Source organism: Amphiprion ocellaris, chromosome 15 (assembly GCF_022539595.1).
Source record: "Amphiprion ocellaris isolate individual 3 ecotype Okinawa chromosome 15, ASM2253959v1, whole genome shotgun sequence".
Lineage (NCBI taxonomy): Eukaryota > Metazoa > Chordata > Actinopteri > Pomacentridae > Amphiprion > Amphiprion ocellaris.
In genome coordinates this window covers 25,496,611-25,514,327 of record NC_072780.1, presented here as the reverse complement: position 1 = coordinate 25,514,327, position 17,717 = coordinate 25,496,611, and the positions used below count along the sequence as shown (strand labels likewise).

Genomic DNA, 17,717 nt, shown 5'->3' with positions numbered 1-17,717 from the left:
GTAATTGCTGAGCACATCCGCAGCACCATTAGGACAATCACTTTGTATTTTGTGATCTTATTTCCTCTCTGTACAATGTTTCTTATGATGAACAAAAAACACGGAAATCACCAGCATTCATCTTCTGGCAACCAAAAAATGTGGACAGCAAAAACCTCTGCCTTTGCATTACTCTCATCAGCATGTTGATATGAGCAATGAAAAAAACTGATACACTGGGTAAAGATAAATAAATAAAGCAGTGAATATCATTCAAAAACAGAAAATAACAAGCATGTACAAGTAGAGTTGAACATGTCTGTACTTCTTTTTGCAGGGAAAATAAGAACAAGCTAATGTCTTGAATTTTCAAAGGTTACTTCGTAAAGAATTTACAGTTTACATTTGCTCTCTCAGGCCAGAGAGCAGAACGCTTCAAGACATTTTTAAGACAATGCATCGGGATGCTCAGGTTGTGTTAATAATCTATCCTGCATGGCACAGGGTTAGAGTTAAGGTCAGTCTTTTCTATAAAATTTTCTGACAACTTCTTTATAAACAGAAGTATTTATCTTATCTGTAGAATCAGTGCTTGTGACTTTACTACATAAATGTTCCCCAGCCAAAGAACACTTAGCTTCTTCATCTGAAGACAGAAACTAAAAAAACACAACAGCTAATCGTGTTTTTGGGATCATATGTATAATCTGCCTAATTGTAAGCACACAGCAGCCGAGATTTGTATTACGACAAAAGCAGAGCAAGTTATTACACAAACACATAAGTGAATATCAAAGACTGGTCCTCCTGGTGTTGCAGTTTCCTGTAGTCACATGTCCCTCCAGGTCAGAGAGGCTCACAGTATTCGCTGTGCTGAGCAGGAGGTGGAGGCTCAAGGTTTGCTCGGGGAGCGAGAGGTGAACACCCCTGACGCCTCCAGCATGGTCTTTCTTCGTGCTGTTTCTTTGGCCACATTGTGATTGAGTCGCCTCAGACGTTCCTGGGGACAGCAAATTTTTATGTTATGCTTTTGCTTATATATTGTTTTACAGTTTGCATTTTGTGGCAACTCGACCCATTGGTAACTCTGACTGTAATACCAGTAGTTATAGCAGCAGTTTAGCAATACAGTAGTATTAGGGGTGATAGTTTTTATAATGGCAATACAGTAGCAAAATAATTGTAATAGTATTACTTATGTTTTTGTAGTGGTGGTAACGTTAGTGGTAGTAATAACATTAAAAGCAGTAAAATTGGTAATAATCAGAAATTCCAACAGTAGTAGTTGTAGTAATGTAGTAGTAACTAATGCTAACCAACTAATTTTACTGAAGTAGAGGTTAAAGTACTACTGATAGTATAGGTGACTTTAATACTAGTGATAGCATTGATATAACAGTAATGGCAGCGTTAGCTGTTAGCTGGATAGAATATGTAAAACTGTATCAACTGAATTTTTAGGCACAAGTGGGCAGCATGACAGACAAAGAAGACATCCAGAGTGGTGCTTGAGTCTACCTTTAAGTCCAAAATTCACCCTTCTTTTAGCTCTGCTCTATTCGTCTGAGGAAAATATTTGACCAACAACCTGCTAAATGCTTCACTATAATACACAACAGAAGAAACTACACTACTGTGCAATATCACGTGTCAAATGATTCTAAACTGTATCACCTCTCAATAATTGCATTATTACGAAGTTTAAAAATAGGGTATCTGTTCTTCTAAAAATAAAAAAGTAACAGTTTAGGTTTACTATATTGAAATTACAGGTCACACAGGAGGAATTTAATGCAACAAAAGTCAGTACACTATTCATTCCGGAGATTTAAATCTTTTGCTTTTTCAGTAATTCATGTGTCCACCTATATTTTTGATGACAGACTCAATTCTCCTCAGCATACAAAGATACCAGCATTTCACAAATTTCTAAAAAGATGTTCTGTCATTCTTCAAAGAGCAATTTTTCCCACTCTGCTGTGATGGTCTACCTTTCTCTTTAAGCAACCCAATGGGGTTCTGGTATTTCTATTCAATTAAAATCAGGTGACATACTTGGCCAGGTCATAGTTTTCACTTTTTTCTTCTTCAGAAACTCCTCTGTGATTTTGGCATATTTCTTTGGATTGTTATATTGCTGGAATATTTCTCTTCTGCCAAGCTTTTGAAGACTGGGAGCCATCTTCTAAGTCATGTTACTGTTTAATTGGTATGCACTAAAAGTCAAGTAAAAATTTCTCATATGGGAAAAAGTACTTGGCAATAAATCCTGATTCTGAGTTTTTGATCTTTTTAGCCAATATTTCAGTATATCGACAGGCATTCATGGTGTCGATAACTATCTGCTCCCTGACAACTTTAGTACCCATACAGTTTCATATCATTACATTCACTCCTGTGTGCTTCACTGCTAGCATTCTGCATTCATTGCTGGTATAATGCTTTTACTGCAGTCCCAGTCAGGTTCTTCCCACACAACAAGATGAACTCCATCTGAACTACACAAATCGATCTTTGTCAGACCTGAACAAAGAATGTGATCCCAATATTCATCAGGCTTCTTTTCATAATCTTTTTCATCTTGCAGTTTTGTGCCAAAGAGTTATTCAAGGACACCATCCATAATTGATGTTATGCTAGATACTGTCTGATCTGTCAGAGCAACTCTGATTTCTATTGATAACCCCTGTGCCAAGTCTAAAGTACATGCCCAATGTTTTACAGAGCTAAATTTTGTAAATAGCCTGCGGTGTCACTTTTGGAGAAGGACCACTACAACTCTGATTAGTGGTCTCTGATTAGCTGTGAGGGCGTATGACGGCGCTCAGTAGTGCAGTAGTCAGACAACTCTCCCAGTGGTTTTTACGTGTTTTTGCTGTTTTTTTTTTAGCCATGAGCAATTCCTCTCAGTAGAGAGGGATTACTCCGGATTGGAATGCGTTATAGTGAGTCGGGCTCCAACCGGAGTTTTAACCACAACATTCCACTGTAGATGACCAGCAAGCAACCATTGGTTCACTATACCTGGGGCAAAGCACAGGAAGCGTGGCTGCTGAGCCGATGTCCATGCCCGGCTACAGAAGAACCTGCACAGACCAGCGCCACCCACCATCTTCCTCACGAATGCCAGGTCACTTAACAACAAGTTTGATGAGCTATCGGCCACCATCGAGGCACAGAAAACCGTGACAGAGACATGGCTTCACTCGGGGCAGAAGATGAAGCTATCATGCTAGCAGGCTACACACACCGAGCCGACCGGACGAGTGACTCTGGGGAAAAGCAGAGGAGGGGGACTGGTCATCTACTCTAGCAATAGGTAGTGTGCCAACGCCACAGTGACTGGAAAAGACTGTTCCCCCTGATGTGGAGTTTATAACACTCGGATGTCGTGCATTTTATTTGACCCCGAGAGCACACGGTTGTCATGGTAACAGCTGTGTATACACCACCAAGTGATTATGCTAATGTAGCATTAAAGACCTTGCTAGCAGCTGTTAGCAAACAACAGTCTGCCCACCCGGATGGCACTTTGATTGTGGCCGGAGACTTTAATCATGCTGACTTAAGAACTGTGCTCCTTAAGTTTTACCAGCATGTTACATGTGCAACAAGAAGTCATAATGTGCTGGATAAGGGTTACAGCAACATCAAGGAAGCATATAAAATCTCCTTTCCCCCCACCTCCGATAATCAGATCATCTGTCCCTGTTTCTCATCCTAGTACAGACCTCTCATACAAAGAACACTGCCTGAGATGAGACTCACATGGTTTTGGTCTGAAAATGCCATCCCACAGCTCCAGGACTGCTTCCACACAGCAAACTGGGACATCTTCGCACAAGAGGATTTAATAGATTATACATCCACTGTTCTGTTTTATATTAAGACGTGCTTGGATAATGTCACAGTGGAGAAAAAGGTCAAACATTATCAATATAAAAAATTGTGGATGAACAGTTGAGTGAAACAGCTGCTGAGGGATCGGGACTCTGCTTTCAGGTCTGGAAATATGGAACTATACAGCTCAGTCAGAATCAGCTTGAAAAAGGGCATTAAGTGGGCAAAGGTAGCATATGCAAGGAGGATCAAGGGGCACTTCATGGAGGGGAACCTCTGACGTGTTTGGCAGGGCATCCGTGACCTTGTTAACATAAACAGCTCAAATGTTCCCACCACCAGCACAAACCTAGTGAAGGAGCTAAACCAATTATTTGCTAGGTTTGAAGTAAGTAAGGAGGAGGATGCCCCTATGTTGCTACCTGCTGACAACCTTGCCCTCACTGTGAGCACAGTGGAGGTCAGCAGTTCTGACAATGAGCACTGGGGCACCTCAGGTCTGTGTGCTCAGTCCCACGCTGTACACCCTGTACACCCATGACTGTGCACCAATCCACAGCAGCAACAGCTTTGTCAAATTTGCAGATGACACTACTGTGGTGAGGCTGATTCACAACAATGATGAGATGGCCTACAGAGAGGAGGTCCTGAGCCTCACCAACTGGTGCTCCCTCAATAACCTGGCACTCAACTCCTCAAAAACAAAGGAATTGGTGCTGGACTTCAGGACAAATTAGGAGGAATTACGAGGACCCCCCCTCCCCCTTCAGGAACTGAACACATAATAGCTGTTTTCAGTTAATTATTCTTCTCGCTGTCTTACTGAGTCCTTTTGTATATATATTTATACTTTTATCTATTTGGTCTTATTTGTACTTTGCACCACAAGAGCTGTCTTTAATTTCGTTGTACATTGTGTGTGAATAGTGACAATTTAAAGCATTCTATTCTATTCTAAGACTCATGCTATACCTCCAGGTTATTTTAACTGTGTTTCAATGGATTGTTAGTTGGTCATCAATCTACCTGTATCCTTTTTTATCTTTTGTACAGCCTTGCAATCAGATTTTTCAGTTTCCCTGCTAATTCTCTTTCATGTAGAGATGGTGATGCAGACACAGATAGACACATGTTGACTGTTGTGCTTCAGTGCAACCTAAACTCAGCTTGTGGTGGCTCTTTACATCTTTTGCTTCTATCCTACCCTCTGTGTATACATATACTAGGGCTGGGCGATAAATCGATTTTATCGATTAGTTTGACTTTGTACTTAATGTCGATTTGTTTTAATGAAAATCAATTTTCTCATCAACATCCGCCACCAACGCCTTCCCGCTGGGCTCCCGTAGTTCAGAGTGCGTGCCAAAAGTGCTTAGAAACAGGGTGCTTGCATTGCTTTATCCATTAAGAGAAAGAAAAAAATAATAAATTAATAAATAATCGAGAACCAAAAGTGTCCCTTTTTATTTTAAAGGCCAGGCAGTATTCCATCCATCCAGTTTTGTCCACACAGGATGCACAAATTTGTCAGCTATGTAGAGTGTGATTATGACAGCTGCACGTATGAAACCCATTTTGATCATAAATTTGTTCATTTGTAAATGGACTGAGAAAGTAATTCTTTCATTATGTTAATTTCATTAACAACTTCTATCCATCCCTTTTTTGTGGGGGAATCAGGTGCATACACTTTTTTTTTACACTTTTTACCAGCAGATATTACAACAACAAAAAAAAATTTATTGGAGTTTCCTGATTGAAGATCAGCCTTTCCTAAGATGAAAGTTTTAAATTGAAATGGTATTTCAGTGTTGAATATTTCTTCTATTGTTTTGTGTATCTCTGTCCAGAATTTTTTTATAGCTGGACATTCCCAAAAACATGCCACTGGTTTGCACTCTGACTCTCACACAGACTCCAACATTTAGGGTCCCCTCCCGAAAAGTATGCTTTCTGCTTTGGGGTGATGAAGAATCTAATCAAGCACTTCATTCCAAATTCTCTCCATGTATGCGAGTTGGTACACTTCCATTGAAAGTTGGAATACCTATATCATTCCTTCTTTGAAATTTCAAAGTTACCCTCTTGCTCCCAGTTATTTTTAACATATTCCGTGGTGCGAGTCTTTTTAGACATAAAGCCCTTATACAGTCTAGATATGATACCTCTATTTAATTCTTGACTTGAAGAGTAGGCCCCCAGAAATTATTTCAATAGCGGATCTTCAAAGTTGGGTGGAAGACTTTTTATAACTTGGTCATAGTAATGCTGTATCTGTAGGTATCTGTAAAAGTCGTCTTTCTCTAGGGTATATTGTCTTTTCACGGTTTGAAAATCTTCTATTTGTCCCTTATCTGTAATTGAGTAAAATGTTATCCCTTTGCTTATCCAATTTTAAAATCTTGTGTCCATTTGGTTAGGTTTGAAATCAGGTTTGTATGCGCACCACCTTATTATTTTTAATTTGTCATGTAAATCATATTCTTCTTTGGCTGAGATCCAGATTTTAAGTTGAGATTTTACCCATGGATTTTGGACTTTGTTTATGGGTTTTCCAATGTCACTATTGCCTAGTATTGTATAAATTGGGGGGTGTTTAATCAATGAGAGCTCAATATCCTTACACCTGGCTTGGTAGTCTTTATCATACAGGTTTACTAGTGGCTTAATTTGGGCTGAATAGAAATAGTCTTTCAAGTTTGGTGCACCCATACCTCCCTCCTCCTTCCAATATGAGAATTTTAGGTGATATATATGACCTGCTACTCTGTAATTGCATCTTCTTGCTATATAGCGTACAGTGGGTTTACTTCTGGGAACCAGGGTGATGATAGCAATGTTTAACAGAGGTGGGTAGAGTAGCCAAAAATTGTACTCAAGTAAGAGTGACGTTACTTCAAAATAATATCACTCAAGTAGAAGTAAAAAGTAGTCATCCAAAAAATTACTCAAGTAAGAGTAAAAAAGTATTTGGTGAAAAGACGACTCAAGTACTGAGTAACTGTATGGACCACTGTATCACGCAGACCCATCACGCTTCACTTCGCCCGTGTTAGTAAACAGAAGACAAAAGCCGAAGATATCCATGCTAATACTATGCTAATGTTATCGCACTCCGAAGCAAGATCAAACTTCTCGAAAATGCCCCCGTTTTTTTCATTTCCTGTCTGCTACGTCTGAAGTTTGTGCTGCTATGCCGCCACAGTTCGCATGTGGTCATGTGACTGTAGGGTGACGTCTGGTGAAACGGAGTCACGTGATTGTTGTTACTTCATCTGATTGGTGAAACACAGTCATGTGGTAGATCCACTGGGGGCATCTCTCTGGCAAAATAAAGCAGCTCTAATGTGGTAAATAAAAAAGTTACGAGTCGAGTGTAGCCCAGTGTAGCGGAATAAGGGTAGCGTTTCTTCGTCACAAATCTACTCAAGTAAAAGTAAAAAGTATGGCAGAGTAAAACTACTTTCAGAAGTCCATTTTTTTCAGAAAGTTACTCAAGTAAATGTAACGGAGTAAATGTAACTCGTTACTACCCACCTCTGATGTTTGGACACTTAAAAATATTTAAACAAGCTGAATTGCTAAAAAGATTAGAAGAGCTGAAGGGCATTGCACAGTTGGTAATACATCTAAATGGATTTGTCGCATTGAGCAACTCCTTTGACATTCCACTGTTATTGTTAAAGATACTGATTAGTGCGGCTTTACAAAATTAGAAAACAAGTCTGGCCACTGACCTGAGCATTCTGCAATATGTTGTTTACTAGCACTACTCTCCGCCTTGCGTTCAGCAGCTTCTTTACGTAAGGGTCCAGATCTAGAGCCACCTTCTGATGTTCATTTATCCTGCATAATTCTGGAAGGAACGCACACCAAACAAACCAACGATTAGCAAGCACATGTTATTAAGCTTATCACATGCACGTTTAAAAACTGATGTTATGCGTGACACTCTGATAAAGACTGAACGCGTGTCAGGGATTTAACAAACATTATACAGATATTTACCCGTAGCCAAATTGTCTATATGTTCTCTTAATTCAACCTGGCTTTCTCTGCAAAGAACACAAGAATCAGATTAATCCAGAGCAAGGACAGGGGATACAGTATACGAGTTTATGTGCGGTTCATTAATAGCAGCAAGTCTCACTGAATAAGTCACGAGACAGTGAAGAGATTCCCAGAAAAAAGGGGCAGGCACGGATTATACGTTAAATAAAGTAAATTCAAGAAAACTAACTTACCTGACTGAATGTACATGCAAGTCGAGCTGCTGAATTGCTGGTTTCAGGAGATCCAGCAGCCCTTCCGCAACAGCATCTTTACCTGAAGGGGGTTCGACTACAGCCGCAGCAGCCATTTTAGAAAAGCGTCAACACAGGGAGACAGGATGTGACGTGCAATGACGCTGGAGTCATAACCTCTCCATTTTCTTCCACAGCAGCAGCTCCATTTTAGTCAGAATAGCAGGGGACCTTGTCTCTTCCGTTTCAGAATCATTTGGCAAACTAGACTCGAATTTAGCTAGAGTTTGTCTGAGAGATTTTTTTACAGCATAAAGGAAACTAGCACATGATAGGGTCTATTTGAACACAATAATAGAAAGGCATCCACACGGACATACCGTGCTGGAACTAGCAAGCTGCTAAAGCTAACCCGAGGTGGCTTTAAGGCTTTCACGACCGACGCAACATCCACCGTAAGTAAGAACTACTGAATATTAGTAGACATTCGAACTGTACTTGAACTAAATAGATTAAATGATCAGTTGGATAAACTGAGTCGTGAATGTAACTCCCGTTTAAGTATACATCCAGACTGCTAAGGCGATGAAAATGAAAACTACAAGCGACATCAACTCGTTGATTTAGAATTAGAACTCTTGTTACATGAGAAATAAAGTCAAGTCAAATTGACTTGACTTGCACTGCGTGTGTCTGTCTGTCTGTGATATCTGGCCAGACAGGTGTCCAACATTTCACCCTTCCTGCACAGGCGTCACCGTCAGTTTCAAATTACGTGTTTGGTATTGGTTGGGCGTTTTATACAGTCAAGTCATATTTATTTAGACAGCACATTTAAAGCAACAGCCGTTTTGCCACTGTGCTTTTCAGTTGAAAAATAACATTGGCGTTACGAATTAACCTTAGAAGTTTAAATATTGAGGATAAGCGCCTACTGTGTTATATATGACGTGAATTCACAGTTATTTGAATGTGCAAGATTGAAATCCTATAAAGCTGATCTAAAACACAAATTATGGAGAGTATTCTAATTAGGTTAAATACTAACGCCAATTCCCGACAGTATTATTAATAATGGAGATTACCCTGACTGATTTGGAACTAAAGTTATGGCCCTACATAAATACAAACAACATAATGTACCTAGATCCAAGATGCTGTTAGAAATCCCCCACAAAAAATGGTTGAGGGAGTTTAAGAAATTTAGAAGTTTAGTTTGGTGAATTAGACTCAGCGAGTCAATCAACTTGGCGACTGGTGTGGTCTGTGAGTCCCCTAGAGGGTATATGCTGACTAGTATGCAGTGGATACACACCCTCACATCAAGAAGACAAACATATGTTTTGCATTATTTATATTATACATTTAGGAACTGTTGTTTTATCTATATTATAATTTTGTTTCATTTACTTTTTTGCAAAAAACAATGCTCAAGAGAACAATAAACACTGGGGAAGTTAGTGAGGTCAGTAACTACAGCTCATGCACATGTAGCTCAGCACCAAGAGATACCTGCAGAGAAGACTAAACATACAGTGCAGGATAGAAGACACAAAGTTAATAACATGTAATGTTGGCACACAAACGTATGGAGAGGGGAGAGTAGAGCTGAGGTGCTCAGCTTTCAGTTCGTTTATAGTGAGTCTTTAAGTCAACTCTAAAAGTTTAGTTTTCTACACTTGTTCCTCAAGGCTACTGTAACATGTTTTTCTGTCTCAACAGAAATAATACCTTTACTGCAGAAAAATAGAGAGAACATCATTGAATATCCTAAAAATAATGGTCATCAAAGATACCAAGCTCAACAGGGGAGTCTGGAAAAATACTACCTATCAGAGAAAATGATTGAGTGAATCAACAACTGACAGGAGTGTGTGAACCGGTGGCTGATATATAAGACACTAAAGTAGGGGCTTTACTCTGCTGTAATACTGTGTTTTGTCTGTCATTTAGGAGCGTTAGTATTTCGGGGTGCCTGTTCTAGCAGGCTGATGCAAATTTCCAACCAGATGTGACTGTGAAAGTGTTTCCAAGCAGTGAGAACTCTAAAATGTCATCTGTGCAGGAAACTAAAATTATAATGCCATAAATCATTTGGAGAACAGCAAAAGCAAAGCAGTATTTTTTTAAGCCAAATTTTTAATTTAGACATGTAGAATAGGTGATTTTAATGAAATGTAATTTTAAGCTTAGCTTTTGTCATTTTTTTGTAGTACAACTAAAAATCACAAGCAAGTTCAAAGACATTTGGAAAGTTAAAATTTCCTACTTATCTATGTAAAAATTAAGTAATAGTAATCCTTATTAATGTACAGACTATTTACTACTTATGAATGTCATGGTTTTTGTCATTTATTACTAGATTTCTTCATTAGTAATTATTACTGCAACTAAATATGTACAACAGAAATATGACTAAAGACGTTTGAGCACTGCGTGATACTACATCGCTTTCCAGTTTACTGTGAGATAGACAGATCATTAAAAGTTTGTCAACTGCAGCTCCCCCCATTTAAGCCAAGATCTTAAAGTATCATCTATTATTGTTTTCCAGACACAGTTTTTCTGTGGCAGCCTTCTAACTTATCCATTAGCTGTTAGCTCAACCTTAGCCACTGTGAGAGATGCTAGTTTCCCAATTTGGGCCAGTGGTTATGCTTCCAATTATGCTGTCCAGCAAAAGAAGTTCCTGCTGGACCACTTGTTGACACCTAGAAGTTAATAATTGGGGCTCAGTTCAGGGTTAGAGTTAGTTCACCGGAACTTTTCCACTCAACAAATGTGCTAATCAGTCTCGGTCTGTAAACATTGGCTGTCAGTGATTGATCGTTACTCGTGACACATAGCAGTAAATAAGATCACAGAGAGACTGCAGAGAGCTGGCTTCATCAGAGCCAAAGTAATGCATTTTCCTTAATTTGTGGTAATCTGTCATTGAAGATAACAATACAAATCATTGTACAAATGTCACATATCGGCCTCAATAATTGGTCCAGACTGAAAATTGGTTGATCCCTACAGACAACCATATGTTATTGCACTCTAGATTTTGCACTGTTCTGCCTACCTGATTACCTTGGTTTATTTCTGTCCTGTCCCTGTTTCCAGGAACCTACAATCAAAGTCTGCCAAAATGAGTGCAGCCTCCTCGCAAAAAGTTGTCCTGAAAAGCACCACCAAAGTGTCCCTAAATGAGCGGTGAGGCGCTACGCACCCTGTCAGCAATTTGTCACCCGATGCAAGGCCAGCCTTGGCTTGTGAAGGTTCTAGTACTCTCTACGGAAGGCTACTGTTGGGGACCAGACCCAACATGGATGCTGTCCTGACTGTTCCCTGTGTGTGCACTGCTCACTCAACTTTGTTGGCCTCATCAACATTTGTTGAGATGTCAGAAAAGTTAAATGTAATTGCAATATGGGGCAGAGGGGCCATGTCTGGACCGAATATCTTGTGTGAGCAGTGCACACATGTAGAGAAGGGGAGAGGGTAGTGGTCATGCTTGGTAAGGCCCTGATAAGCGTATGCTGAACCAGACCACTGTCCTACAAATGCTTTGGCACGCATGTTCCCTATTTACGCAGCAATGTATACATCAAGTATACACCATTAAGGGGAACAGAAAGGCTTGAGATAAACCAGGGAGATGGAGCACTTTTCTGCCTCTCAGAATTTTCTCTCTCAAACCAATGGAAGTGAAGCACACGCTCCTTTATCTTCATGTTCTATCATATTCTTTCTCTGTGCTCAAATCTATAAAAGACAGAGTACTCAGTCCTAGCTTGGACGTGACGAAAAGCAACCACCCCCCCTACCCTTTCCTCCTTCCCTGCTCCTTCACCAGTCATTTGGTGGTTTAGATGCAAGTCACGGTCCATACTGTAAGTGGCTGGGTGGCCAAGCACACCTCATGTCCAGGGCCTCTGTTGCTGCAACATGATGAAGACATCCCAGCCAATCAACAAGAGGCCTGTAAGTGGCAAATTGTGGCTCTTCTGCCTTCTGTCCTAAGTCTGTTTTTGCTCTCTGTTTTCTATCTTTGTCTTAGTTTGCCTTTCTTCTTATGCACATGCTCAATTCAAGTACAAGTAATTTTGGATTGTCAAATAATTGAGAGAGAAAATAAGTGCCAAGAGGTGGAACATGAATCTTATGAGCCACCGCAGTTTATGTGGCAGCATCCATAATATGAGAAATGACTTGATGTGGAACCCTGCTTCCTCCTCCTCCTCTGTATATCCCCTGTCCCCTTCTTTTACTTCCTCCCTCTTTTTCCCTCCCACCTCTGAAGCTTCACTAACATGCTGAAGAACAAGCAGCCAACTGCGGTAAGCATTCGAGCCACCATGCAACAGCAGCATTTAGCCAGTGCCCGCAATCGCCGACTGGCCCAGCAGATGGAGAACCGGCCCTCAGTGCAAGCTGCTTTGAATCACAAGCAGGTGAGGGAAAAGATCAAACAGACTAAGTGTCAGTGGACCTGTGAACCATGCAAACTGTAGACTGACATGCACCACTACTGCATTTGTGTAGCGCTAATGAAAGAGGGGTGTCTGTAACACTGACATTTGTCAAGACTTGACAATAATGATTAGAATAGGGATGGATTTATATTGTATGAAAATCCAACCAGGTTTGTATGTATGCATGCATTTTATGTGTGTATATATATATATATATATATATATATATATATATATATATATATATATATATATATATATATATATATATATATATATATATAAATATAAATATATATATATATATATATATATATATATATATATATATATATATTTATATATTTTTTTATATATATATATATATATTTATATTTATATATATATTTATATTTATATATATATATATATTTATATGTATAGTATGTATATATCATGGATTAGATTTATATAGCGCTTTTCAAGGCACTCAAAGCACTTCACAATGAATCCATTAGTTATTCACTCACACATTCTCACTCGGTGGTGGTAAACTACATTTGTAGCCACAGCTGCCCTGGGGCAGACTGACGGAAGTGTGGCTGCCAATCTGCGCCTACGGCTCCTCCGACCACCACCACCAACATTCACACACATTCATACTCCAGTGTGAGTAGCAGCACTGGAGGCAAGGTGGGTAAAGTGTCTTACCCAAGGACACAACAGCACATGACTAGGACAGAGCGGGAATCGAACCGCCGACCCTTCGATCATTGGACGACCCACTCTAGCACCTGAGCCACTAGATATATAGATATGTACATGTGTATAGCTATATAGATTTGTACATGTATATATATGTGTATGTGTGTGTTTGTGTATATATACACACACACACACACACACTCGTCAGGCATAACATGACCATTGACAGGTGAAGTGAATAGCACTGGTTGTCTCTTCATGATGGCTAGACAGCTAGGTCGGAGCATCTTTCTGCAGGGTAATGCACTGTGCCACAAGTCAAAAATGGTTCAGGAGTGGTTTGAGGAGCACAACAACAAATTTGAGGTGTTGACTTGGCCTCCAAATTCCCCAGATCTCAATCCAATTTAGCATCTGTGGTATGTGCTGGACAACCACAGCACACCTTCAGAAGCCTAGTGGAGTCCATGCCTTTGGCAGCAAAAGGAGGACCAACACAATTTTGTCAGGTGGTCATAATAGTGTGTGTGTGTCTGTATGCCACATGTTTATGTGTTATTACTGGCTCTCAAAAATCATCTGTAGTCAGCAGTTGCCAGTGGAAAAAGGTCTAACAAGCTCAATGCCTCTGCAGTAGCATCTTTTGATGGTTTTGCTGGGCTGACATAATTCAAATGAATACAAGGGCTGCATTTTTTGTTTTCATGCAAATTCTGGTTTGTCTGAGCAAAACCTTGGGTCATCATAAAGTTCCTGTGACTGCTACTTTTTTCAGAAGTGCCCAATTGTTTGGCAGATTTCTTTTTTTCATAGTTGCATTTGTGGTTAACTTGTGTCAGAGTTTGAAGCAGCGCCTGGGGAAGAGTAACATCCAAGCCAGGCTGGGCCGGCCTATTGGGCCTCTGATGCGTGGAGGACCTGCTGGAGGCAGAGGAGGAATGAGGGGAATGACCAGGGGAGGCCTCCGAGGACGAGCCAGAGGAGGAGTAATGAGGGGAGCTTTGTCTCTGAGAGGTGTGTAGCCACAAACTAGTTGTACTGTATCTCACCTTTATGTATGGTTCTGATTCCAACTGTATTCTTAATTTGGAGATATTTTTGTCTTGCTTTGAGTGATAATATGACATTGCATTATGCAGGGAAGCGGGTGTCTACAGGTGGCCCAATGCGAGGCCGTGGCTCTGCTGGCCGTGTGCCAATGCGTAGAGGAGGCCGCCATCGTGGAGGACCTGCTGGAAGGGGAGGAGCTATGTCCCGAGGAGTAGCTCGAGGAGGAGTTGCCAGAGGTCAAGGTCTGATAGTTTTTTTACTTCCTCCATTATGCCCTGGTTTCTCTGTTATGAAAACAGGAGAAAATCATTGTACTTCATTTGAACTGAATTAGAATATATAGACAGAACTCTAAGCCACTGAGTTGAGTGGCTGGCTCTTGTTCTCTGCCAGGTAGTCACCATTGCTTTATGTTTTGATTGACAGGCCGTGGTGGACTACGCGGGCGTGGTGGTTTCGCTGGTCGAGGTGGACGTGGACGTGGGCGGGGCCGAGGTGTAGGCCGGCCAACTGTTACACGTGAACAACTGGACAACCAATTGGACGCCTACATGTCAAAGACCAAGGGTCACTTGGATGCCGAACTGGATGCCTACATGGCCCAGGCAGACCCAGACAGTATGGAGTGAAAGATTGGAGCTGAGCAACATGTAGAGTCACTGCAGAACTGTATAGCTGAATTCACACATACAGCGTAGTTTTGATGTACTGAGAAATGATTGTTACCAATTTAGAGATGTGGTGGCACTTCAGGACTACTAAGTTTGAAAGAGCAGCAAATCAAAGTGTCACCAAAATGTGCTACAACCACTAATGCATCAATCTGCAGAACCCCTTTTAATTCTGGAATACCTGTGTGAAAGGACCCTTTTAAGCATTAGCAAACTCTGCTGTCTATAACTTTCCCTGCTTTTTGATGATTTTTTTGTTATTGTTGTTTAAGACCAGAAAAAACACTTCTTATTTTAAATAAATTGATTAAACATCTGTATTGTGAAACTAGTCAGTGATGCAGTTGATGTTATGCTAACACTCAGTTATGCAAATTTTCAATTACACCTTTTTTGAAAAACAGACTGTTGATTTAATTGTAGAATTTATGTGCTCAACCCTTGGCCATTGTTTTATTGACTTATCTTAAAAAAAAAAAAGAAAGAAAACAAGCTTTTCTACATTACATGTTAGACGAATGTAAGCAGAGATTTTAAGCCAAGTATCCATTTTTCTGAGTTTTTTTTTTTTTGTTATGTACTTAAAAGATGTAGTACTCTGAAGACTAGAGCATTTGTATTCCCCAAAGCACATCCATCCATCCATCCGTCCATCCAGGCTGGGTTGCTGCAAGGCAACAGTGCTAATCACCGAGCCATGGTGTTCACAGCCCTTTTTATAACCGTGTTAATGCAGTTGGGCTAATTGTACATCAGACATACTGTACTCAGTTTTGTCTCTGATCACAGGTTTTCTAACTCATGTGTCAGCAAATATAGGTGTATTTACTATAGTTCACTTGTAGTTTTTCTAAACTTTAGTTCTTGTTTGCAAGAGTAAGTACTTGTCAACTTTAAAATAATGCAGTTACTGAAAAATGATTCAATCGGGAATTATTTTGCAATTTGGTTATATTGCACAGCTGGTATGACTGTTGAAATGTAGTGCTTTTTTATGCCTTGCCCTATCAGCTGCGCCCTGAGTTTGTATATTTAATTCCTAGATGTATTTATTTAGAACCTTTTTCAATTTTAGCGCCAACAAGGCTATTCAGCATTCTAAGATTTCCTCCGTTAAGCCAATATGGTTCACTTTACCCTTAACAGAACAGAAATCACAATGAAGCTGTATCTGGCAGTGTCTGAGCTCTGCCACGTGCAGAACTACTCGGACAATACTGTGATTGTTGGATGTGTGGAGGGTGGACAGGAGGGGGAGTACAGGGGCGTAGTGGAGGACTTCTTGGGATAGTGCAGCTCAAACCACTTGCAGCTGAACACCTCCAAGACCAAGGAGATGGTGGTAGATTTCAGGAGGAATAGACCCCTTCTCCAACCCATTTCCATCACGGACGTGGAGGTGGTCACGACATACTAGTACCTGGGTCTGCAGTTGGTCAACAAACTGGACTGGTCAGACAACAGAGACGGCGTTTAAAGGAAAGGACAGAGCTGCCTGTACTTCCTGAGGAGACTGGGGTCCTTTAACATCTGCAAGAAACTGCTGCGGATGTTTTACCAGTCTGTCATGACCAGTGTTCTCTTTTATGTGATAGTTTGTTGGGGAGGGAGCATTAAAAAGAGGGATGCTGCATGGCTGGACAGACTGGTGAGGAGAGCTGGCTCAGTGGGGGCACAGAGCTGGACTCTCTGGTTTCATTAGCAGAGAGAAGGACCCTGGAGAAGGTTCTCTCCATCCTGGAAAACAGCATCCTTCGCACAGGACTGGGAACAGTCAGAAGAGTGTGTTCAGCTCCAGGCTGCTGTCTCTGACCTGCTCCACCAACAGACTCAAACTCTTTTATCCCCCTGGCCATCAGACTGTACAACTCATCACTGAGTGGTCAGGGGGGTCACAGTCATAATCACATTAGGACCAATGTCATTATTATTATAGAATGCCCATGCACCTTTGGTAATTCGATATAACTGTTTTCCTACTACCTGTCAAAGTCACTTTAAATCACTCAAATTCACCATGCCTTGAAATGTGTAACTACCGCATATTGAATATTTTAATTTCATTTAGTATTCTATAGATTTTGAAATCACAAGTGTTTTTTTATAGTATGGTATTGTACAGCAAGATTTTCAGAGTATATACTAACCTTTAATATGAATGTTACTAACGTGCCTTTTTGTTATTTTATGTTGTATGTAAGCTGCTGAACACTTGAATTTCCCTCAGGATTAATAAAGTATCTATCTATCTATCTGTCTGTCTGTCTGTCTGTCTGTCTGTCTGTCTGTCTGTCTGTCTGTCTGTCTGTCTGTCTGTCTGTCTATCTATCTATCTATCTATCTATCTATCTATCTATCTATCTATCTATCTATCTATCCTAAAATGATTCACATTTATTAGCAAAAAATAAAGAAAATTGTTGAACACAGGTAAGCTGAGTGTTTAAAAACATGCAACTCATTTCTGTAAAATGAATAACTCATGCTTTGGATAACCACACTGAAACAATAAATGAAATACTTCATCTGGCATCATTTTTCTTACTCTAAGTTCTTTTGATAGACCCACACACATTCACACCATAGACAGACTGTTCACAAGCTGGCGACCAGAAAAAGGTTAGCAAAAGGTGTCATTGAAGCAAACAGTGACTACTTTGAGGAACCTAAAATATAAAACATATTTGGAATTATTTCACAATTGTTTGTTTGCTACATAATTCCATATATCTGGCTTCATTGTTTTGATGTCTTCGGTATGTATCTACAATGCTGAACATAGTCAAAAT

The 17,717-nt window shown here is 40.2% G+C and overlaps 2 protein-coding genes across 3 annotated transcripts; one reads left to right on the top strand and one right to left on the bottom strand.

The window, feature by feature from the left end:
- Positions 1-28: 28 nt before the first annotated feature.
- On the bottom strand, positions 29-8,206 carry snapin (SNAP associated protein). The gene is made up of 4 exons (XM_023288902.3): positions 8,064-8,206; positions 7,828-7,874; positions 7,557-7,675; positions 29-979 (listed from the first exon to the last, which is right to left on the bottom strand). The coding sequence occupies exons 1-4, from the start codon at positions 8,177-8,179 to the stop codon at positions 872-874; spliced, it is 390 nt and encodes a 129-aa protein (XP_023144670.1). The 5' UTR covers positions 8,180-8,206; the 3' UTR covers positions 29-871.
- A 171-nt stretch (positions 8,207-8,377) lies between these two features.
- On the top strand, positions 8,378-15,244 carry chtopa (chromatin target of PRMT1a). Of its 2 annotated transcripts, none has more exons than XM_023288901.3 (6): positions 8,378-8,518; positions 11,172-11,261; positions 12,352-12,502; positions 14,047-14,221; positions 14,347-14,499; positions 14,684-15,244. In XM_023288901.3, exons 2-6 carry the CDS (start codon positions 11,197-11,199, stop codon positions 14,884-14,886), a joined length of 747 nt encoding a protein of 248 aa, XP_023144669.1. In that variant the 5' UTR covers positions 8,378-8,518; positions 11,172-11,196; the 3' UTR covers positions 14,887-15,244. The 2 variants fall into 2 exon arrangements, with proteins under 2 accessions (XP_023144669.1, XP_054873891.1); XM_055017916.1 differs by having other exon boundaries at positions 8,459-8,518; positions 11,172-12,032.
- Positions 15,245-17,717: the final 2,473 nt, after the last annotated feature.

Coding starts and splice junctions, on each gene's coding strand:
- chtopa (XM_023288901.3), top strand. CDS start 11,197: ATGAGTGCAGCCTCCTCGCAAAAAGTTGTCCTGAAAAGCACCACCAAA. Junction 11,262..12,351: donor AAAGTGTCCCTAAATGAGCG/GTGAGGCGCTAC, acceptor CCACCTCTGAAG/CTTCACTAACATGCTGAAGA. Junction 14,222..14,346: donor GGGAGCTTTGTCTCTGAGAG/GTGTGTAGCCAC, acceptor TGCATTATGCAG/GGAAGCGGGTGTCTACAGGT.
- snapin (XM_023288902.3), bottom strand. CDS start 8,179: ATGGCTGCTGCGGCTGTAGTCGAACCCCCTTCAGGTAAAGATGCTGTT. Junction 7,875..8,063: donor TTGCATGTACATTCAGTCAG/GTAAGTTAGTTT, acceptor TGTTCTTTGCAG/AGAAAGCCAGGTTGAATTAA. Junction 980..7,556: donor ACATATTGCAGAATGCTCAG/GTCAGTGGCCAG, acceptor TGCTGTCCCCAG/GAACGTCTGAGGCGACTCAA.